The 25,025-nt window shown below is 29.0% G+C and overlaps 1 protein-coding gene across 1 annotated transcript; it reads right to left on the reverse strand.

Annotated features, from left to right (window-relative positions):
* Positions 1-212: 212 nt before the first annotated feature.
* LOC123296721 (1-phosphatidylinositol 4,5-bisphosphate phosphodiesterase gamma-1) lies at positions 213-23,747 on the reverse strand. The gene is made up of 16 exons (XM_044878329.1): positions 23,616-23,747; positions 22,397-22,750; positions 21,555-21,693; positions 21,310-21,472; positions 19,716-20,032; positions 18,457-18,736; positions 16,931-17,224; positions 16,208-16,749; positions 15,346-15,523; positions 8,097-8,168; positions 6,793-6,987; positions 5,930-6,103; positions 5,614-5,868; positions 4,496-4,877; positions 4,003-4,145; positions 213-2,815 (listed from the first exon to the last, which is right to left on the reverse strand). Exons 2-16 carry the CDS (start codon positions 22,734-22,736, stop codon positions 2,702-2,704), a joined length of 3,588 nt encoding a protein of 1,195 aa, XP_044734264.1. The 5' UTR covers positions 22,737-22,750; positions 23,616-23,747; the 3' UTR covers positions 213-2,701.
* Positions 23,748-25,025: the final 1,278 nt, after the last annotated feature.

The raw sequence follows: 25,025 nt of genomic DNA on the forward strand, positions 1-25,025 counted from the left end.
GTATAATTTTAAATGGCGATATTAGTCTCATTTTTTTCTTATTAAATCCAAATCCAAAATATAATGGGATATTTTATATACTCCCTGAGTCCAATATTACATTGCTTATATTTGTACTTAATTCTTAAAACATTGTATGTTTCACTAATAAATTTTCTAAAAATAAATGCAACAATTTATTATATAATATAAGAATAAAACTAAGTAGCGAAATAAAAAATTTAATTTTCAATACTATCCTATTTAAGATAGCTAGAGAGAGGATATAACAAAAATGGATTGCGTGGGATGTCCATTGACAAAATGTTGATCTTGTTGTCCAAGCAGTAAGATCTCCTGAATAGCCTAGCACCTACAGTTAAGCCGTAAAGGTTCAATATTTAAAGTAATCGCTTTTAGATTAACGTAAAATGAACATTTGTTATCTCAGGCAACATGTTAATACAGTTTTGGTCGGGCACCTGATAGCGATCTTAAAAAATTAAACTCTTTCAACTGGGCAACAGAACTGTTCAAATAATTCATGATCTTGAAATTCACCACTTGTTATAACATCTCCCTGTTTAAGAGATTTGATTGATAAACAGAAAGTAATTGATGCCAATAATTTATTTATTTTCAATTTATAAACCATCTAATTAAAAATTACTTTTGGTAGAACTTCTTACTTTTTCTGCGTTTTCTTAAAGCAAATACTCATGAAAAATAACTGCCAGTTAAATTATTAGATAGTTTATAAAGGTAATATCCTTTTAGTTCCTCCCCTATGTTCCTGTTTCAATATCCTTGAAAAGGAACTGTTCTTGTTTTGTCTTAACAAAAGTTTTTTTCCATAAGCTTCTTATTGGTAGCAGAATGGGTGAGTCGTTAGAGTATAAATTCTCACTTGTTTGGAACTAGGAACGGGGTGATTAAATGATTACATTGTCGTTACGTGGATAAAAACGAAGTAATCGACCATGCTTTTAAAAAATGTTTGTAGGTTCTCTACACCAACTCTCAGACAAATGTCTGGTATAAATCACATTAAAAACAAAATCAAGATTATTGTAGAGTAATTGAGAGTAGTTTAATAAAGGTTAAGAATAAGGATGGAGGTAGCCTCTGTTATTACCCCATTTTTTACGATTTTTAAAGAGAGGTTAATCGTATATTAAGTGAAAAGTATATATTTCAATGTCGATAAGTTTTATATCGTTACGAGTTTCCAAATTCCAATAGACTTGTTTCATGTATCGATGAAAATTCATTAATAAAATTATTCTTTTTAACATTTCTTAAACATAAATTACGTTAACTATTTACTATCAACCAAATTCTTAACAAGTTATTTAATTTTATACAAAATATAAATTATTCGGATACTAGAAGCATATTAGCAATCCTAATTATTTTTTCGAATTGTTATTGTAATAGGAATTATGATTTATAACTTGTCATACAATAACGTGTGATTATATAGCGCTCTTTTAGCCATTAGTTGATAGACTCAAAAGTAGCACATTAGGTTGAAGTCAAAAAGGAAATATTTCGAAGGTTTTGAGGTCGCATAGGTGAATAACAAATGCAATTTGTCCACCAACACTCTAAAAATTAACATTTTTAGAGTGTCGAACAGTGAATATCCTTGCCGAGTGTCGGAAGAAATGATTTTTGTTTGTCTCTCTCAGAGACAGCCAATATATCCTAACCCAGGGCTGGTGTATCTTTGTGTATCAACATGCCATTTTTTCTAAAGAATTGTTTAATGAGATAGACGTGCCAAATGTCATAGGCCATGGACGTGTCAAATATTTTTGACTTTATGGTTATTGGAATAATGTCCCTCTAAAAAAGTTTACTCTGTCGAGGAATGACTATTCGCCATTAGCAATTGTATTCCACGATGTAACTAACTACAATAACAAACAAGCGCGCGTTCATAGGATCACTCGCGTTCGTTCGTAATATAATACTTCACAATGAACTTTGTGATCGGTGGCACGCATACCATTGGTTCGCTATCCCTGACCTAACCTAGCCCCTAGCCTATGCTGTCACTATCTTATACAAATATCGCCACCAATGAATATTCATCAATTTTAAGCTTGTGACGCAATTAAAACATTTCCTGAACCCCATAAAATAGAAGTTCCTGACTATGACACATTTCATCGAGGAAAATTTATCACACACAACCTTAACAATAGCCACTTAAATTTGTATCCTTGAATTGCCTTGTTTTTGTTGTTCATAAACAGATTCCGAATTCCATTCCGCTCAAGTATTCTGACTAAAAGTTTAGCCGCTAGAACTCAAGCATACACAAAACGTTTATAAATATAGAATCGATGGACATTTGAAAATTTTATCGTAAAATCTTCTTATCCACAAAATTTGCTGAAATAATTTTATACGTAGTTTAAAGATAAAATTAATATATTATAATATGTTCTTTTTACATACACTTTTTACGCTCTTACACACAGTGTAAGTAGAAAGGGATAGTCTTTTAATAAATTAAATAGTGTAAGCTAAAGAAACAAACGAATGTATTATCGGTTAATGACTGAAAGAGCAATGGGTAATCACGTTGAATAAGGCTCCTTGGTTACAACACATACACTATTTTTTAAATATCAACACATTAACACATTATTCAACAACTAATAATAATAATAATAATAATACAATATGATATTTTCGCTCTTAAAAAATTATTCTATGAACTTTTATTTTTAATACTGATATGTATTAATAAACATGATAATTCCAGATCTTCACTATACACATCCTTAAGAGTTACACTGCGGTAACCGGTACGTAAACAAGCCACCTAGAATAAAATAATATATTAATAATTTTATTATTAACTTACCAAGTAAAACGTCAGCTGTGTGCAAAAAAAATCGGCCAGGTCGTTATGTTTATTGATCCCAAATTCAAAACAATAAATCAAATTTATTCGCAACTCCAATATACCATAGATAGCACTGTAATGGCGCTTGAAAAAGGTGCAAACATCTATTTCCATGATATAAACAAACAAAACGTTATAGAACATATAATCAAATTTATAGCATTCACAACTCTAGTTATTAGAAGAAATTCCCTTTTTCTGCCATTTAATTATATGTTCTAAAATAATGTTTACATCCTCCTCCATCGCCATTATAGTGCTTTCTATGGTATCTTGGAATCGCGAATAGAAACTTTTGTTTCTTTAGCTTTGTACAGAATGGTATTCCCGATAAAATGTACAGTTAAGAGCTAAAAACTCAAATATATATAAAAGCTTGGATGTTTATTGCGAATATTTTGCAACGTTCCAAGAAATTTTGTTTGAAAACATCAAATTCGCATTCAGCATTCCAAAAACATAAAGAAATGCTGGAAAACCGACCACATACCCACCACTAAAACTTTTTTACTAAAACTTTTTTATATGAGAATAGTTTTTTCGCTACTCTTTTAATAGAATTAGTTCAATTTTAACAGAATTAGGATCAAATTTTTTGTTGCAAACGGAATTTTGTGTGTCGACGTACTAAAAATGTTTGATAAGAAATATTTTGAACCAGTTTTATAAAAACACAGACTTGCAAATCTAAAATCACCTAAAAGGTTTTAATTTGGATTATGCATATTGTTTTCTTTGATTTTCGTGATTTGGATAATGAACAATGTTTGGCCTATTTGAAGCAATTGTACCTAAATCCTTAGCGACAAAATCACTATCGCAAAAGTAGCAAGTATGAGGGGTCACAAAAGATACCGCTCTTTAATCACTGTATTTACAACTCGCCTAACTTCTGTTTATTAATTACCGTATCATGGTTTCCGAGTTAAATCGATCGGGTCTATCAAATATAAGTTACAGGAATTAAGGCTTTACTTGAAAGGACGTATAAAAGTGTTTCAATGACAGAAAATGATGCTGACATGAATGTTTAGCTTAAAATGGGTTCTATTTTAAAGGTGCGAAAGTAAACATTAATGATTGGATACAAATTTTAAACTTACGGAATAGATGGCTTGTCCAATAAAATTAGGATCTCCAAAAACATCAACATCACGTACGAGAAAACGTAATAACGCAAACGATGGATTTGCTATATCAAATTCACAAATTGCATCGCTCCACAAAGGATTTAATCCATTATCAGCTAAAAAATAACATAAAAAAGTCTTATTAGATAATAATTTTATTTTAAATAAACAAATTTGAATTTTATGCAGTTATTTTTTAGGTTATTGCTGAATCAATAAAGGTTTCCACCTTATCCTAAATATAAGTTCTGATTTAAATTTTTTTTCAAACTAGCTGCAAACACCCGCTTCGCTAATGTTTTTTTTTTCGAATTATATATTTGTTGATTTGTATTTAAGGCAATTACAATATCAATTATTTCATTTGACTAAAAAATTTACTGTTTTCTATGGCATTTTTAATTATTTTCTTTATTATACATAAATGTTTAAAAATATAATAAATTAAACAAAAAAAAGAACTTACAAACAGTTTTTGAAGTAAATTTCACTCCAGAATCATATGCAGCACCGATAACTTCCACTTCTACATATGGACTAACAAGACCACGACTTGATTTACTCAAATGTCTAGCACCTATAATTCGTATAGATATTGTTACTGTTTCAACACCGACTAAAGTTTTTGCATCACATGGATCAAAGCCATCATGAAACATAAAATCCGGTTTTAATAAATAACCGCATGCACCATTATCACGAAATTTTGCCTGATTTATTTGCATTGCTTTGTCAGGTGTTTGATAATTTAATGCTACCATTTGTGAACCAACATTCCACATTGGTACTGGAATATAATTGGATGAGTCTATACGTTGTCCTTTTGGAAACACGCGACTAAATTGTGTCTGAAATAATTGAAAGGAAATATTTAGCAAAAGAATATTAACGTTTATTGTAGGGAAGCAATTTCATTAATTCTTTACAACTTTTTGCTGCAGCGGTTTAAACATAACGATGTCAGATTTGACCAAATATATTTTACTAGCTCTCGATTATTTCTGATGTAATCGGAGTAATGAAATAAAAATGATCTGGCTTTTAGGAGCAAATCCAAAAATCACTAAAATCCAGTTCATTAGAGTATTGTCTAAAATCAATCCGAGAAATCATTCTTTGTATAGAATTTTGGGCGTTATCTCTGAAACTATACATCCAATTATCAAATAAAACCAATTTTGGAATTATTTTGTCAAAATTATTACATTTATTGATTTTTATCCAAATCAAAGATTAATTTTTCTAGATTTTTTGCAATTTTCTTAAGGGATCCCGTTAAAAAATGGAAAAAACTTTTTGTTTCGTAATTTGATAAAACTCAGTACCTATATAGAGTTATTTTGGCTGAAAAAATAAAAAAAATTGTGTTCATTTGACGATTAGTTGAATATTTTCTATGGTATCAAATGAACTGATTTTTGTGTTTTTTTGGGTCTGCATTTCCTATATATTTTTAAACAGTGATCACAAAATTTTTGAATAAATTTCTAATTGAATAAGATTTGAAAAAAATAGAATTTTCGCGATTTTTGAAGTTTTCAAGAAACGAATGTATTTAATAAATCACAAATAAAAATACCAGACCTGATGATACTTCAAAAAAAATTTCGTTTCTTGCTGACACATCAATTTTTCAGCTTTACTCTCCGAGAATGATGACATTTCATGAAATGTTGAATATCGTGAACGTTCAATATTAAATGCTACAGATCGACAATATATAATTAAATCAGAAATTTCTTTTGCAATCCTCCAGACACGTTCCATTTCTTTATGTTGAGATTCACGAGCAGATGCATTTTGTGCTGTTTCTTTTATTGACATTTCCCAATCTAAAGCCTAAATCAAACAATGTACGATAAAATAGGAATATCTTAAAATTTTCATCTACTTTTCTTACCTGTTCTTGTGATTGCAAAATTGTTTCAAATGGTTGAACCATCGTTGGATTTTGTATTCTTAACATCCATTCATAATCGGGTCGAATATCTGAGATTCGAACAGTTTCTACTACAGCGCCAGTTATATCAATACTGCCTTTTTGTAAGCTCCCTAATAATAATGTGTCCGATGACTGAAAAATGTTTAAAAATTAAATTAGATTCGATAAATATCAGTTCATCACATTTAGAAGTTTTATTCGAAGTCTTTTTATTTTATATAATTTAAAAAAGTGATTCATTTTAATTGGCAAATCTAAATATCACTAAAATACGCTAAACAAAAGTTGTTGGGTTTAGGGAGAACAACTTGCAAAATGTTGTTGGGTTTGGGGAGAACAACTTGCAATTCGCAAGGCACATAATCGGAATCGCTAAGAAATACAAGAACACTATGAATTGGGAATTTGTTTCTTATAAAAAATAACATTTTTATTAGAAATAAAAATGAATCTACCGATTATAAGCTATTTTCTTAGCTATATAAAATATATGAAGTAAAAAGAGTTTTTATGGACGTTCTTATGTATAAAACAAAGAGGGAATGTGTGGTGTGTGTTATGGTTATGTGTTACTGTGTGTGATTGGTATTGTATGTGTACAAATTCAAGTGATGAGTCTGACCGGCTGGATTCATGTATACACATATACAATAACTCTTTGTTTTATGCATAAGAACGTCCGTAAGAACTCTTCTTACTTCATATAATATAAATGGCTAACGATATGGTTGTTTTTTTTATTAAGGGCTCTCCTGATGAAATTATTAGTAATGCCAGAATAAAATGAGACACTTGCCATCATGTAAAAAATGAACACTTACATTATCATCAACACTTTCTTGTGGTTCTAATTGTTGAACATAATTTGCAGGAAACCAATGTTGTTTTTTACCACCATAATCACCACGCCACCAACCATTACTTTGTTTATCCACATTGCTAATAATTGCATGTTTACAAAACGATAATTCATCTTCTTGATGAGCCTTATAATCATATAACGCCTTGACTGTAATCTATAATATCAATCGCATTTATTAGTTTAGTAAAAGCGTAGTTTGATATAATATACCATGGAATAGGAGGGGGCAAAATAAAGAAACTTCATAAAAAATAGTTCAAAAACAAATTAATTTATATGGATCAAAATAACACTTACGTCATCATGTATCTATGTATCTTTGTCTATTCTCAGAGTCCTTGTCTCATAGATTAATGTAATAATATGGGGCTAAATTCGTGATTAATGTGTAAGACAATGGATCTGAGAACAGACAAACTTATATGGATTAACTGCATGATTTTTGTGAAATACGGACCTTTAGTACTTACGTACTTTAATATCGTAGTAATACATATACAAGGTGGGCCATTCTAATCTATACACTTAAATATCTCGTTTTGTAGTCAACCAATCAAAAAATAACTCAAACAAAAGTTGCAGAGTTTGATGACGGACATCATGTTCTGACATCAAATTTGATCTAGTTCTTTGAATTTAGATCCTAAACGGTGAGAGATGAAATAACACTTTATTGATTAACACTAAATTGATCCTCATAAAAAAACTGACAATTTTTGTTTAAAACATTATTTCGAAACACGTTAGCTTTCGGAGGAAATGCAACTTAACAATATGTTATTATTGCATTTAATCGAAAGAAAATACGCTTCAAGTTTATCGATTATTATCGGCGAATGTCTTCTTTTATCCTTGACAAATTTTGGCTAAAGCATTTTTCCGTAGTTAGCGTGTTTTCTTTCGATTAAATACTATAATAACATATTTTTAAGACGCATTTCCTCCGAAAGCTAATGTTTTTCGAAAAAAATGTTTTGAACAAAACTTGTTAGTTTTTATGAGGATCAATTTTCTAATTTAAAGTGTTATTCCATCTCTTACCGTTTAGGATCTAAATTGGCTATTAAAGAAACCCGAAGAACTAGGCTCAATCTGATGTCAGAACATGATGTCCCACATCAAACTCTGCAACTTTTGTTTAAGTTATTATTTAATTATTTAACTACAAAATGATATATAGTGGATGGTATGGTGTATAGATTAAAATGGCCCACCCTGTAAATGATAACGATATGGATAATTTTTATTTAAAAAATTGTTTACCCTTGAAGTAAAACTGGCTGGATCCATATAACCGGGTGTCCCATAAACCATCATTCCATTTTCAGTTGAATCCTGTAAATAATTTTAAAATAGAAAATTGAGTCTAGATAATGAAAAAAATGAACATTCAACAATATTTTATGACAAGAACAAATATTACTAAAACGATAACAATTTGTATAGATGATTTAAATGACTATTTCTATGAAATTCGACATTAAAAGGATAATGACCTTATTATAACGTATTACGTAAATCAGAGGCGGATTTAGATTTTGTATCACTTGGATATTATAATAAACTTGTTTTAAAATATAAGAATTTTTTTAATACTTAAGGCTTTCACACAATGCCTTTTATTTTATTCATAGTTTAAAAATAATTTTTCTACACCACTTAATTTTAATTTGCTATGATCTAGTAGATGAAAAGAAAAAATCCAAACAAAATGTTAAAAGTAACATTCTATTAGCCATTTTACACCAAGATTCCAACTTGTAGTCAAAACCAGGGAGAAGATATGAACACCTAAAATTCCGAAAACGCCTTATGTCTGCTTCAAGAAACATAGGCAGATAAGTAGCGATGGATTAATCTGTCATTACTGTACACCAAGTTTCATCGACCTACCTTCAATCAGAGAGGAGATACACGTTTCGAAATTTTTCCAAAAATTATAAGTTTTATGAAAATAGATTGAACGAAATTTGGTGCAAAGTGGTAGATAGGAATATCACTACCTTTATGTCCATGTATCACGATGCAACGATGCAGAAAAAGCCTCCTCAATGTTATTTAAATTTTGAGGATTTATATCTCCCCCTTGATTAGGGTTGCAAGATTGGATCTTAGAGCAAAAAGGCTATTGGTATGATTTTTTTGACTGGTATTAAAATTTGGTTGTAGCTATCTCGTACGGAATTTTTCCTTACATTTCCCGAACCGAGGTTTTTTTTTTAAATATAATATCAGGACAAATGATAAATTTTCACTGAGTATGAGTGAGAAAATTCTTAACTTTGCTACTTATTATTTCGGATTCTAGATTTCGAGATAAAAAATTTCAAACTTCAAAAGTTATTGGCAATTGTTATGTTTAGAAATAATATGAACAAAAATATTGATATAAAAAGTGGTTTTTAAAAATACTATCTTTACTGAGCTACATTTTTATAAAAGGGCGAAAAAAGAAACATATTTTTGGATGTTAGTCAAAAATAGAAAAAAAAAAATTATTGAAATGTTGTGTAAATCCTTTCATGAACAAATTATTTAATATATTTAATAGATATTATTTAATAGAATTAGAAAAAAAATTTTATTAACAAAAAAAGTTAAATTATCCTTAAAAAAATGAATAAAATCTCAACCATAACTTAATTGTCTAGACTCTAGACTTATTGTCACAGTCAGTGGCGTACGACGTAAAAAATATATATATATATTAGATTTGAAAATACACCACCATTAGATACTTATTAATTCATTCAGTAAAAGCGCATGCATCGATGAAAATACCGATACCTAAAAAACTGAAAGTTTTTCATGATAATGTTATAATCCAAAAACATTTACTTTACAAAAAAACATGACTAAGCGACTAAGCGATGATACTAACTCAACTCAATAGTAAATTTTAGGGAGATATTTTTTCAGGTCATTCCAAGTAAAGTAGTGAAAAAAAGGATAAAGTCATCTTTACAAAAATTTCAGAAACCACAAAATTTATCGCCAATGATGTTTAAGGCACAAATACATTGATGTTAGATTAATACATTTGTAGCTAGAGCGTTAAAAAACCAGTTTACTATTAGAAACTCATTATTTAATTCAGTAAAAGCGCATGCACCGATAGTCTTCAAAATACCGATACCTAAAAGCTGAAAATTCTTCATGATAATGTAATAGTCCAAAAAATTTTACTTTACAAAAAAACATGACTAAGCGATGATACTAACTCAACTCAATAGTAAATTTTAGGGAGATATTTTTTCAGATCATTCCAAGGAAAGCAGTGCAACGTTATTAAAGGATATTGTCATCTTTACAAAAATTTCGGAAACCACAAAATTTATCGCCAATGGTGTTTAGGGCTCAAATACATTGAAGCTAGATTAATACATTTGTAGCTAGAGTGTCAAAAAACCAGTTTATTAACTAAACCGCTTAAGAGGTAGAGTGTAAACGAAGCCTTTGAATTAAATAGACCAAATCTAACTAAAATGTGCTTGTGCTATTATACATAAACTAGGGATATTTTGGCGAAAAATAGTCTTATAGAAAGCAAATACTGTTGATTCAGTCAATTCAGTCTTAGTTTATTAATTAAACAAATGAAAACAAACTATTTAATGAGTTCATTGTTGAAATACTCTGTATAGCATGAATTGAATGTCAGTGCATGCATTATTTTTAATAAATTAGAAGAGTTTAAAAAACCAACACAATTATGGCGGCCTTTCGGCCGTCATTTATTTGTTATTTTCTAAAATTTTTGAATGCTTCACAAGACTACTATTTGAAGACACTTACAAATTTTCATCTCTCTATCTATCGTAGTTTTGGAGAAAATGAACACCAAAGTTTTATCCTAATTTGCGCCCTCACGGGCAAACAGTGATATTTACGAAAAAATGTTCAAACAAAAGTTGTTTATTTTTTTAGAGGAACATTTTTTACATTTAAACTTTTGTTCTATCTCTAACGGTTTACAAGATGGATCCTTCGGACCCAAGATCCAATTGACCTATGTTGCTCATTTACGAGCTCAATCTCACTTTATACGGCCTAAGCACGCTATAAAATTTTCAGCTTGATATATTTTTCGTTTTTGAGTTATTGTGATCACAGTCGGACAGATGGACAAACGGAAACCGGAAATGAACTAATTAAGTGATTTTATGAACACCTATATCAAAATTTTATTCGTATCATCAATATTTCTAAGCGTTACAAATCTGGGACTAAACTTAGTATACCTTGATATATATTTCATATATACAGGGTATAAACATGTATTTGCACAAGGATCCAAAATGTTATTTATTGAATAAGATATTTAAAATAATACGTGCGCCACTGATTAATGATAGAGCGTTTATATTTAAAAAAAATCCAATTTCAGGTGTCTAAAAGTCATAGTGGGAGAAGAAGGGTTGCATTCCTTTATCTTGCCTTAGGCATATAAATTAAAAAACCTCCCTTCAATCCGGTTTAAATGGATTTGATCAGTTTATTTTATATCAATTTAAAAAAACAGTTTCAAAATAAAGTTTTATACAACAATGGGAATTTCAATACTACATGTAAGTACTTCGTTTTTTGTTATTCTATCTTATAAAATTAAATGAAACCTGAAGATATAGAACACTTACGGAATTAATATATTTTTCATTCGCAATTTTTCCCGAATCTGGATGACGTATAAAATTGAAATTTAACTATTAGAATGAAATAGCGCACACGGGAAATTTTATTTTGGAAGGTAGATTTCGCATCGGAAAATCAAAAGCTAAGGAAGTAAGGCAAAGTAATCGGTGTAAATATTAGTCTTTAAAAAATATTTGAAATTATTTAATACACTAATCAGTTCCGAAGTTTAAGAATTGTCGATTTTTTTACTCAATCTATTACATTAAAAAATTATTATTTAATTAAAATTACGAAGGTAACGGAAAATTGTGTATAATACAATTAACTTTTTTATTTTACATCATATACAGGATGCGGATGAAGTTTTTACCATATATAATCTCTTACACAAAATATAGAGTGGTAATATTAATTCAATGTAGGTATATTCAATTTCAAAACAAAGGCATCATTTGTTTAAAAAAATTATGTAAAAAAATCTCGATTTGATAGTGTAGTAAGAATTGTAATATAAGTTCCTATGCATACTGACACTATCAAAATCGCAGTTTTTGTACGTGACCTTTTCGTAGATGAGTGCGTTTGTTTTAACATACGATTTGAACTTTGTCTCCCATAAATATAGGATTCGATTTTATTTGAAAATTCATATATCTAATTTATTTAAAAAATTTTCAAAATCTTTAAAATTCTTCTGTAAAATAATCTTTTTTGAAATTAATTTACATGTTTTGTAAACACATCCTGTAATGAACATGTAGCCAGGTACAAAAATGTAAATATATCGATCTGTGAAATACTGTGTATTATCTTATAAAGGGTAGAAGTTTCTCAATAATAAATAATCCAAAGAAAATAAATTTCAAAAACTTTTTTTTTGAATAGCTTATCGTATTATTAACAATTCGATTTTACACGTGTAGAAAAATAGATTTTATGATAGAGGCGTGGAAGCAAAGGGATGTTTATACTAAATTTTGAGTGCGAGAAAAGAGAAACAAATAAATAAATATTCTTTCGAATTTATAATAATAACATAGGTACCCTGGTGGTAAAAATATTTGAAGAAAGAATAAGTTTTCAACGTTTCAACGAAGAAATTTTTCAACGTTTTTTAACTAGTCTGAATAACTCTGAATTAGACTAGTCCAAAAACGTTGAGAAATTCAAAGTTATTCAGAGTTCCTAAGACTTTTTCAGAGTTATTCAGAGTTCTTTAGACTTTTTCAGAGTTTTCTAAGAATGATTAAAACTTAATCTTTCTTCAAATATGTTTTTCACCAGGGACCGCGAAAATGTGTTAAAAAATTTGTTAGGTCGTACGTCTAAGAGATTGAAAAGCCATTACTATAAAAAGTAGATTGGATGAAAATTGTCACGGGTTAAAATTTATTGGGTGCATTAAAAGAAAGTTTTCTAATTGAAAATATATATTTTTTTCAGATTTCGATAATTCTTTTTGCTTATATCAATTCCATATACTTAACAAATGCTGAAGAAAATCTATCAACAACAGAAAACAATATTGAAAATATTGAAAATGCAACACATAATTTTTTATCAAGTGCTGAAACTCAAGATGCCATAAAAAATATATTATTCGCAAATAATCGTAATGTGGATAATTTTCGTGATAGTGATGGAAAATTTATATTATCATTGTTACCACAAAAGTGTCGTGACCATATTATCAAAAATAAATTATTAAATGACAATGAAAATATTGCACAAGTCGAGGAAAATACCAAACAATATATTCAACCATTAATTAAATCCAATTTATCAATATTCTATCAAAAGATTAATCAATCGAAAGATGAAATTATGAAAAATTCACGTAAAGAGAATACAATTTTATCAACGACAACAATAACTCCATTAGTGATACAAAAACAAACTGAATTACCAACAATTCAACAAGTAAATATTCCCCCACAACATTATGAAACGCCACAAATTGAAATTTATCCACAGACTTATGATTCAAGTTCATTTTTGCAAACATTAAAAGATTATGCAAATCAATGGCGATATAAATGGTTACAAAATCCTTTAACTACAATCCAACCATCAAACGACGCTAAATATAGCTCTGTCCAAAACCAAAAATATGCATATTTTGCGCCTCAACAAACATTTACACCACAAACAAATTATTACATCAAACCGAATTTAACGATAAATCAACAAAACCTAACACGACCGAGCTTGAATTCACAACAAATTCAATATTTGATAAAACCTTTGGATATGAATCGATACAGTTATCCATATATTAAATATCCAATACCCTACAGCCAGTCAAGTCAACCATATGGTATTAGTCAGTCAACACCATACGGTCAATCAATACCATACGGTCAATCGTATTTTATTGATAATATTCCTGCTGGAAATACTATAAATAATGCAAAATATCCTCAAGTACAGAATCAACAACAACTACAGCAAATACAAAATCAACAATTACAGCAATTTCAAAATCAACAATTACAGCAAATACAGAATCAACAACTATCAAACCAACAATTACAAGATAATTCACATTTCAATGGAAAAGTTAATAATTTTTATTTGACAAAATTATTAACAAATACTGCTGCTGCTAACTCTGATGTAGAGATTTTAAGCACAACAACATCTACATCAACGACAACTACAACGACAGAATCTCCCTCAACAACGGAAAGTGATAGTAAACTTGAAGAATTTTTTTTACAACCAGAAGAAGATCAGCCAATTTATGATCAACAATTACGTTTTGTTGTTCCATTATATATTCCAACACCAGATCCAAAAACTGTTACTAAATTTCCATGGGAATTTGATCCTTATGCATACTATCCACCAAACTTTCGACCAACACATATAAAAGTACCGTTTCCATATAAACCCGTGTATCATACAATACGTCGATTAGCAATACCGAATGAATATTTAAAAAATCATAATGAGGAACAAAAACAAAATTAAATTTAACCCTTCAATTCCCGTAGCTACTATATCAATGATGATAAAATTGTCATTTCAAATACTATTAATTTTTTTATATGATAAAAAAAATGAAGTTATTGTCGGAAAAGTCAATATTATTTCCAAATAAGAGTAACGTTACACTTTACTCGACCATTGGTAACAGCACTTTTGAATAGTACTATCAGGACTTTCCCTTTTTGGATCTCACCGGAAGTCCGAAATTACAATGAAAGGGAATTGAAGAGTTAAACATTATTTTTTATACTAATTAATTAAATTTTACAATGTTAAGTATATTTAGTTTTAATTGAATTTTGTGTGCAATTTTTTTAAATAAATTTTCTTTAATAAATAATATTATTTAGTAGGTTATAACATAAATTTTGTTTAGTTATACAGGTGGTTACAAAAATTAACTTAAAAAATTCCCTGATGATTCCTACTTTTCCAGTATAATTATTAATACTTTTGAAGTTTATAATGTAAATTAGAAAGTAAAATTTTTGAAAATAAGATAATTTTGTATTATTTCCACAAAGAATTTCAATTAAATTTTAAGTTAATCGATTAAATGACATAAAAAAACCCGAATGCAAGGCTCACTTCGGATTTTTTAGAGCGATGAAAGACTCAAAAGTCTCGAAAATCCAATTAATTTACTAATAGACAAATATTTTCTCAGAAATTTAATACAATTTTTTTATCGGGCGTAAGGATTCATTTTCATGTCTTCATAAATGGTATAATAATATCTATTTAATTTATTTTGCAGGAACGATTTATTTATTTAAGAAATTTATTCTTTTTTTAAATATCTTTTTGTAAAGCTTCACTCGATCAATTTCTCAATTCAGTAATTATTCAAATAGATATTTGTATAAAATTAGTTCTTTTAACTTACCGTTCCTGATATTCGTAACAATTCTTCATTAACCGGACAACTAAGTTTGACTCGACGATATAATGGATGGCGTTCATAATATTCAACTAGCTCTACCAGACTTTCAAATTTTACTGTAGTTATAGTATATAAGCGGCCTTCCATACGTATCCGACAATGTTTGATTTGCTTATCAGCTCTGGAAGTAAGAAAAATAAAAATTTAAAACAAATTAAAAAATATTTTATTAATAGAGGAGGTGGCTAAATAAAAAGTGCGTCATTTCTGTTAAAAAATAAATTAAAAAAGTCAAAAAACTCGATTGTGTTAAATAAAAACTGAAAAGAAAACAACAAGTTCAGTAGTTTACATAGAGATTTTAACATGCGGGACCCATTAAAATCTAAACCGGCACAAATCTTCCCAATAATGGATTCCAACTCTTAAAAATCACTATGTAAACTACTAGACTTGTTTTTTTTCTTTTACACTTTTTAGTTTTGATTTTAAAATGTCTAATCAATGATAACTCAATTAAGATAGTTCATCGATTTTATTTATTTTTTTATTTTTCACAATATGGCGTCTGATTATCGCTGTATTGAATTTTCATTACTCTCATGTTCTTAGTGACACTCTCAAGATTAAGACAAATTGATTGACATAAGAATAATCAAAATCGACCCACGCGTTTGACTGATAAACCCATTACCACTCCTTTGTTACTACTCCAGTTTAGTCTAATAGAATAATCCCTTAAAACCAAATTTAGCTTTGGGGTTTTACTTTTTGCTCCAAATATTTTTAAGCATTTCGGTACAAATTGCGAAAGTACATTTTTCAATCTCTCGAAAAACGTGGGCAAAACAATAAACAAACATACCTGAATGAAATAGCAAACGCATTGGCATCTTTTTCACTAGGACGAACAAGAAAAGCACCATCAATTGGAATACGATTCAACATTTCTTCTGCTTGTGATTTCGTAACATTTGCATGATACCAATCTTTACCCTCATGTTTGTTTGGCTGTGGTACAGGTTCTTGTAACGTAATTAAAAATTCTTGTGTACGTAATGGATGATTACGATAATGTGTGATCAAACTATATAAACTATCAAAACATGTTGTTTCAATTAAATAATATTTAGTTTGACCTTTGTCTTGTTTTAATTTAATACGACAATGATTGACACCTTGACGCCAAAATGATAAACAATAATCACCAACAAACGTGACACTTTCACGTACAAGAAATGTACCATCACCTAGATATGAATATGCTTTTAATAAATTCTCAGCTTCGTTACGTCCACCCGGTAATTTGCCATGAAACCATTTTTCCCCAAAATGTAATTCATCGGTTGGGACACCTTCTTTTTGTCGCATAAAACCATGTTCGTCTTCTTCGTCCCTGTCGGTTTCCTATAAATATAAATTCAAAAATTTATATTCATTTAAAAATAAAATGAAAAATTAACTTAGATATATATTTTTCCATATCAGATTTTACTAAGTTATGGAAAAACTTGGATCTCCAAAAGAATTGTCATTATAATTTAAAAATTAACTTTAAAATTAATTTACTCCTATTAAAAAAATTTACCTGTAGAGGATGTGAGTCAGTATAAATCAATTTATTTCTCGTTAACACAAAAAAATGTGGATTCAATTCCTTATCAACAGGATCTTCTAGATACATAATACCATTTTTCACTGTATTCCTTAAATCCATGTCCCAATCCGTTGAATCATTTTGTATTAGAACAGAATTTTCATCTTGCCCTTCTGGTAATTTTTTATGTTTTAAAATAATTTTTCGACGTAATTGATATGGTGAAGGTAGTTGTTTTTCATTTTTTTCTACAGGATGAGTTAACAACATATCACCAAAAATTTCCTGAATAAAAAAAAAAGAAGATGTTTAATGAATTCTTTTTATACATTTATTCTAAATAAATTCAAAAAAATTTTTCTTTAAGCCCAGTTCCTAGACCGTGTGACCAAGATATTATGTGGCGCTTGTCATTCATCATGCTTTTGATATCTGATCAATTCGTTGTTCAAGTTATTCCTTGTTATTTTGAGTAATAAAAAATCTTCATGTTGCCTTCAGCTGAGATATGATAAACTTAAAGTTATATTCTTCGAGCTGACCGTCGTAGTTACCAGGATTTAAATTTCAACGGCTGTTTAAATTCATAAATTTATTAATGTGATGTTTGATATTTTGAAAATCAAAACGTCACAACATATAAAAGTAACCACTTTTTTACGTAAGAATGTGGATTTTAGAAATTTGCCATTGTTAAAAAATATTCATTCCTCTCATTATCACGTTCTTTTAAAAGCGGAAGCTTTTGATGTAAATTGAGCACAAAAAAGCATTGATAACCTGTCGTTCGCTTAGAAAAAGATTGGAGTATTGGGCGACTACGACCCTTAATGTAAGTATGGTATATACGTTGCTTTTGAAGGGAACACTTACATGAAATTTACAAAATTGTTCTTAATGTTTTTGTACATAAAAAAGTAGGAAATGGGGACATCTGTATGACATAAATATGAAAAATATTCACTTGGAATCACTTAAACAACTTTCGAAAATACCAATTTTAACCCGGTGTCATTGTTGCCGGATATCTAATACCCGAAGGTTTTTAAAAACTTAATAACTCTAAAACAAAATACGCGAGTTATTTGCCGCTCACAATAACTGCAGTCGTTGACCTCTTTTAGCGTATTAGCTATTCTAGTCGTTACGAGTATTGTGGAGTTTGCATGGCTGTGAAGAAAGCGCGGGTTATACCCTGCCACAATGGCCACGTAACATTTATATACATAGCTTAGTTTTTTCAATTTTTTATTATTATATTCTCATTTTATAATAAATAATTGTTTAATTTTCATAAATAATGTATATTGTCCTAATAAAGAAAACCAATATTAACATTAACAAATTTTTCATGCCACAACGGCTATGTTTGTTCTGTTTGGTCGCCACAATTACGTCGGGTTAACGAAAATTTACAATAATATAAACTTATTCTAAATCAAATTAAAACAAGCTGCTAAAATTTTCTTTTAATCTAATATTTACCGAGAAAATCGAATAAAAATACAAAGTCTTACTTGCATTACAGATGCCATTTTTCTCTGTTGTGGTAGTGAACAATTATCCTCAATTGATAAAATGACTGGATATTCGGAGGTAACAAACGCATGTTCTTTAATAATTTTAATAACATCTACAAATTTGATTTTTGTAGTTAATGTATGACCATGATAAATGAATGGCATTCCATCGTATCCGTCCCAACAATCTAATTCAATGCATCTACAGCCCATATGTAAACATCGTACATAAGCTTCACAGGACGATTCACTTGAAATTTGATCACCAGTTAAATATCTAAAAAAAAAAAGTTGTTTTTAAAGTCTTTTTTTTCCTGGCATGTAAATTTGCCCCACTCAAATTACCATAAGCGTAAGCAATGAGAGAAAACTAATCTCGCAATCGTAAAAAAAATATTGACTTGTGCGGCATGTTTATTACGCACGCAGTGGTTTATACGCTCACTTCGTTCGTGATTAACAGGGTAGACCATCTATTATGGTTAATAGCTCGTTTTGTAGTTTAAATGAAAAAATAGCTTAAACACAAGTTACAGAATTTGATGGGGGGACATGATGTTATGACATCAGATTGGACCAAGTTTTCCGGGTTGCTTTAATAGAAAATTTAAATCATAAAAGGTAAGAGATAGAATAACACTTTAAATTAGAAAATTGATCCGCATAAGAAAACTAACATTTTTTTATTTAAAACATTTTTTCGAAAATCGCTAACTTTCGGAAGAAATACGACTTTCATTTTTGCATTTAATCGAAAGAAAATACGCTAGCTTTCGAAAAATGTTTCAGGCAAATTTATCAAGGGCAGTAAAGGTCATACGTCTGTGTCAATAACTTTAAAGTCAAGGTGAATTTTCAAGATCATTTGAATACCAAGGTCTCAATGACCTTGAAACTAGAATTTCAGGTTAAAGTCATGGACATAGGCATAGACATAACATAAGAATGTCCTTTATTATCCTTGAAAACTTTTGCTTAAAGCATTTTTCTGTAGCTAGAATGTTTTTAAGTCGCATTTCCTCCAAAAGCTAACGGTTTTCGAAAAATGTTAGTTTTTTTATGAGGATCAACTTTTAAATTAAAGTGTTAATCTATCTCTTATCTTTTAGGATCTAAATTGATTATTAAAGCAGCTCGGAGAACTAGTTTAAATCTGATGTAAGAACATGATGTCCTTCATAAAAAAAAACGAGCTATTAACCATAATAGATTAAAATAGTCAATCCTGTATATCTATAAAAAATAAAAACACTTACGTATTATGTGACGAAGCAATCCAATAATGTGATAATGGTCTTTTCATATCTTGATAAACAACATCCTTAGATGTGTCCCATAAATCATTTTGTTTTGAAAATAAAAAGTCTAAAAATTCTGATGTTGTAAAATATGGTTCTTGTACGTCACGTTGTGCATCTTGTAAATATTCACGCATAAATTTCGATACTTGTCGTAAATCATCGCCCAAATTATCTTTTTGCTCATCTTTTAAAAATCGTTGAAATTCTTGTAACGTTACAGTTGTACCATTTTCCGAATAATACGCGAAACGATCAATGTAATCATGGATATTCTTTAAAAGAAAGGTATACATAAATTTTAAAATAAATTGAATGTGGGAGTTAATAATATAAGTTTCTTTATGGTATTTCTTAAAAGACAGGTATTTTTTATTATATTCTAACTTTTTCAAAATCAAAACGTACAATTTCATGACTGATTAAAGCGAGGACCAACAATAATTTAAAGAGAAATTGAGTTGAAGGTCTTCCTACAATATTGTAAACAAGTTTTGGCTTATACAGGGTGGGTCATTTTAATCTATAATGGCTAATAGCTAGTCGTTTGTCTTTAACCAATCAAAAAATAACTTGAGCATAAATTGTAGAATTTGATGGGGGGATCATGTTCTGAAATCAGATTGGACCTAGTTCTTCGGATTGCTTTAATAGCCAATTTAGATTCTAAACGATAAGAGATAGAATAACACTTGAAATTAGAAAGTTAATTCTCATTAAAAAACTAGCAATTTTTGCCCGCAAATTTTTTTAGAAATTCGACTTTAAAATATGTCATTATTGCTTCTAATCAAAAGAAAAAGTTTATCGATAATTGTAGGTCAAAGTCATTGAGACGAATAGGCGAATACATAAGCGAGGACATAGGCAAATGTCCTCTATTGCTCTTGACAACTTTTGGCTAAAGTATTTTCCGTAGTTAGCGTATTTTCTTTCGATTAAATGCAATAATGATATATATATTTAGGTCGCATTTCCTCAAGATTTTCGAAAAAATTGTTTAGATGAAAAATTTTAGTTTTTTTATGATGATCAACTTTCTAATTTAAAGACTTATTCTATTTCTTCCCGTTTAGAATCTAAATTGGCTATTAAAGAAACCCAAAGAACAGGGTCAAATCTGATGTCAGATCATTGTCTCCTTCAACAAACTCAGGAACTTTTGTTTAAGTTATTTTTTGATTGGTTAACTACAAAACGATCTTTTAGCCATTATAGATTAAAATGACCCACCCTGTATAATTCATAAACAAAACAAATAGGTTATTGAATATTTTCCTTTTTGAACTGTATGCAATTATACCAATTAACATATGAGAATGTGACTGTACACTTCAATTAAAAACCCACTTTATGTATTTTCATTTAAACAAATAGAAAAAATTACACCGGCTTTTGTGTAGTTTTTCGTTTCTTTCTATTAGTTCAAATATATGATATTGTATAGCATTTCGAAAACCTGATTCTTTTCTTTTGTATAAATGTTACACTCACGAATTTCTTATTCAGATATAAATCTAAAGTATATACATGATAATAAAACTTAGCTTACATTTTCATTAAACATTAGCATATGGTATAACGTAGCAAAATCATCAAATCCTAACTCAGTTCTTTTTCTAACATCAACCTTCTGAAATAGTTCCCGTAATTTGTTTGTTGGTAATTTACAATTTATTCGTGGTAAAAAAGCTTTAACTTCTTTCAACGTAACCCTAAAAAAATATATACATACTTTTTAATTTATTTATGCACTAATATTACTTTTAAATATGTAAAATTAAAAATTTTATATACCTATCATGACAATTTTGCATTCTATAAAATTCTCGTCGTAACCATCTTTCCACTTGAATTGGATACGGCGAATTTATTGTATCCGGATGTAAATATCGTAAGCCTCGAAGCCAAAGATCACATTCTCTTTCAGATAATGCTGTAATACAAATATATCATGTCTAAATAAATAATACTTGAAAAATTATTTTTTTAGCAAGCTTTATAGGACTTTATTGTTATTTATGTTGACAACTTTTAAAAATGGTATAAGTATATGAAAAGGAAATTGAATTAATGGAAATAACTAATAAATGAATCGGTAGTTCGGCATTTTTGTCCTATATTTGTTTTCTATATATCACATCCTGGAGAAAGATCGCTCCGCTTCACAGCTAGTGGTTAATAACGTTAAAAAATTTTTTTAAGATGGTACAGCAATTTGGAAAAACATCAACAAGTGTCTTCTCATAAATTAACATAAAAATTTCTCTGCAGAAGGTGTAAGATCTGGAAGTGTTTTGTATCCATGGGGCAATGGGCTGCAGCCCAAAAATCCCTTCAGTAGGTCCGGACCTGAATATAATTATATTTCATTTAGACGGTTATATATGTACTTTATGATGGCTTTCGAGTATTCTTGATTTGAGCCAACATTTGGTACAAAATTAGGTCAAACTAGATGACTCAAGATTACATTATAATCTGAATAATTGGATTCTTTTTGAACGATTGAATGATTATAACAATATTTTTCAAAAGTTCGTTCATTTTGATAGGAAGCTTTTAATCTAAATATTTTAAAAAGCTTATATAGTAAAATAAAATTTTAAAATATATTATAAATAATATAAGCATCATACCAGCAATTGATAAAGCTCTTAATTTAAATTCAGAACCATAAAATATAACAAAGCAACGTAAATTATCAATATCTTTTGCTTCCTCAGGCCATCTTTCAAAATCTTTTGAATTTTTCCCAGGACGAATTTCTTTCACAGAACGTAATTGCAATTCGCCTTCATATAATGATCTATTTTCAGCTGTTGTTCGATACCAAGCTAATTGTCGTGTTTCTCTTAAAATTTTCAGCATTTTTTTCTCAGGCCTTTTTCGTGTAAAAAATTTTGTTATAAGTGTGCCTCTTTCTAATTGACTTATAATTAGTTCTGTTTCAGGCATAAATCCCACACCATTCGCCATTTTTTTAAATTTTACTGTAACGAAAATTGTATAGTATCAATAAGAATCAAAGAAGTTATTTTCTACTAATCAATATATTTAGATTATTTATTGTTTACTGAACATCAAATTTCATATTATAATTTGTTCGCTTAATTTAGGGTAATGGATTGTATTTAGGGTTACTACCTCAAAGTTCCGGGAAGTCGGTATAGATACTAAAATTAACATATTACCGAAGTCCGGTCACGGATATCCGTGTCTTTAATTTCACACAGGGTGAACGCAAGAGCAAAAACACCGTCAAAACCGTGCTAACTCGACCCAATTAAACGTATGACCAACCCGTGGATCACATGAGAGAGAAAATTCTCAATCCGTGATTATAACTGTATATCCACGGATATCCGTGTGTGAAATTATGGGCACGGGTATATTATATTTTAGTTATAAAAATTATAAGCACATACATCCGTGGCTGGAGGCAATTTTTCATAATTAAAAATTTAAAGAAATATCCTTCAAATATCCATCAAAAAATTTCTTTATTTACTGAACTCTGGAGGTTTTATATTAATAACATTTAAATATTAATTGTTCATATTTATTGCTCCTTTATAAGCTCACCTGTATTTATTCAAACTTATTTCAACTAACCGATCTAAATATGGGAAAACAAGGAAAAAGTATTATAAAATTATCCTAAAACTTTATATTTAACTTACAAAATCTTTTAATTTATGCAGGGAACTGCAAGTAAATTTTATAGGATAGAAAAGATATTAAAAACTATTAAAACAATTAAAAAATATTTGTTGTATATAATTTACAAGAAAGAATTTCCATTTTCATTATAATTTTAGTTTCTAAAATATGTTAAAAATTTTCAATTAAACTAACCTTTAATTGTCGCTCATAAAACTTAACAATAGAGTTTATGTACAAAATAAATGAAAATTACAACTAAAATAAATAATCATTTAATTATAATCTTTCGACAAGAATTATAATAATTCAGGGGATATAATATGCACCACATATTTAAATAAACTTAAATAAGAAATTATTTAAAGTTAAAAAGTGTTTTTTTTTATCTATTACAACGGAGTGCCACCATATTTCTCAAGAAACAGCGTTTTTATTGCGTTAATCAAGTTGATGTAAAATAAAAATGGTATTAATTAAAGAATAATTTAGTCGTTAATGAACATTTTATATCTGTCAAAATCTCAATGTCAGCAGAACTATAAAAAATTAGATAATTAAAATTTAATTTTTATTTTTCCCTTACAAGCAATCATAAACAATTACTAATATTTTATTAATGAATCTAATTCTAAAATATTGTTTTTAACTTAACCTAAACTGTTTTAACTGTAACAAACCTGTGTTTGTTTTATATTTAACCTATTTTTACTACCCTTTTCTGTTTTTACTTTGCTTGCTATTTTAATTTCCATTCTTGAATGGAGACATTAAATTGATGAATTAGGAAGGTTTTTAATATTTAAATAAAAAACTTCAATTTTATTATTTGAATCAAAGTTGAAACAAAAATATTTTGCATTCTTTTAAACCTAACCTAACTAAAACTTTTTTAAGGTTAGTTAAATAATTTGATGAAATTTTCATCAGTTGTGGAGTTATGAATCACTTAACAGTGATTCATGGATCGTAATTAATGTTGAGAAATTGAGCTCTATTTTCACAATTTCATGATGGAAATCGTCTTATATAATCTCTACCTCTACCCCATTGACGCAACAAACACAAACGTTAGGTCACTGCAATCAAATGGGTGCCGCATGCACAATTCCACATTTTCTTCTAGTCAATGACGGCAAGCAACTTAGCTTGTGATTGACTACCGTTACCTAATGATGAATTTAGACCAACAGCCGAACATTGGCTTTGCCACTGAACTTCATGAAATTATGATTGAACCAAAGATTTTTCAATTTTAAACGTAATTACATGCAGTTGAATTGCTAATAGAATTTTGCTATACTAGATTTATCCCTCGATGAGTTTCACACGTTTTAGTTCGCTTATCGCTTGCCGTTTTAGAGTCTATTTAACATAACGCGTGCGTTTGCCGCATCCCCGCATCATGAACGCTTTTGTGACCAAAATTGTGTTCACGGAATATGTCGATAAATTATATTGGCCAGTGAATTACTTATCGTACCATTTTGCTTAATTAATCCATGATCCATGGTAATATCTGACTATTTATACCGATTTTTGTTTGTTTGAAAAACTTTGGCATTCAGTCGTCGCCATTTTATTTTAGAGTTTGTACTTTGTCTT

Source organism: Chrysoperla carnea, chromosome 3, assembly GCF_905475395.1.
Source record: "Chrysoperla carnea chromosome 3, inChrCarn1.1, whole genome shotgun sequence".
Taxonomy (NCBI): Eukaryota; Metazoa; Arthropoda; class Insecta; order Neuroptera; family Chrysopidae; genus Chrysoperla; species Chrysoperla carnea.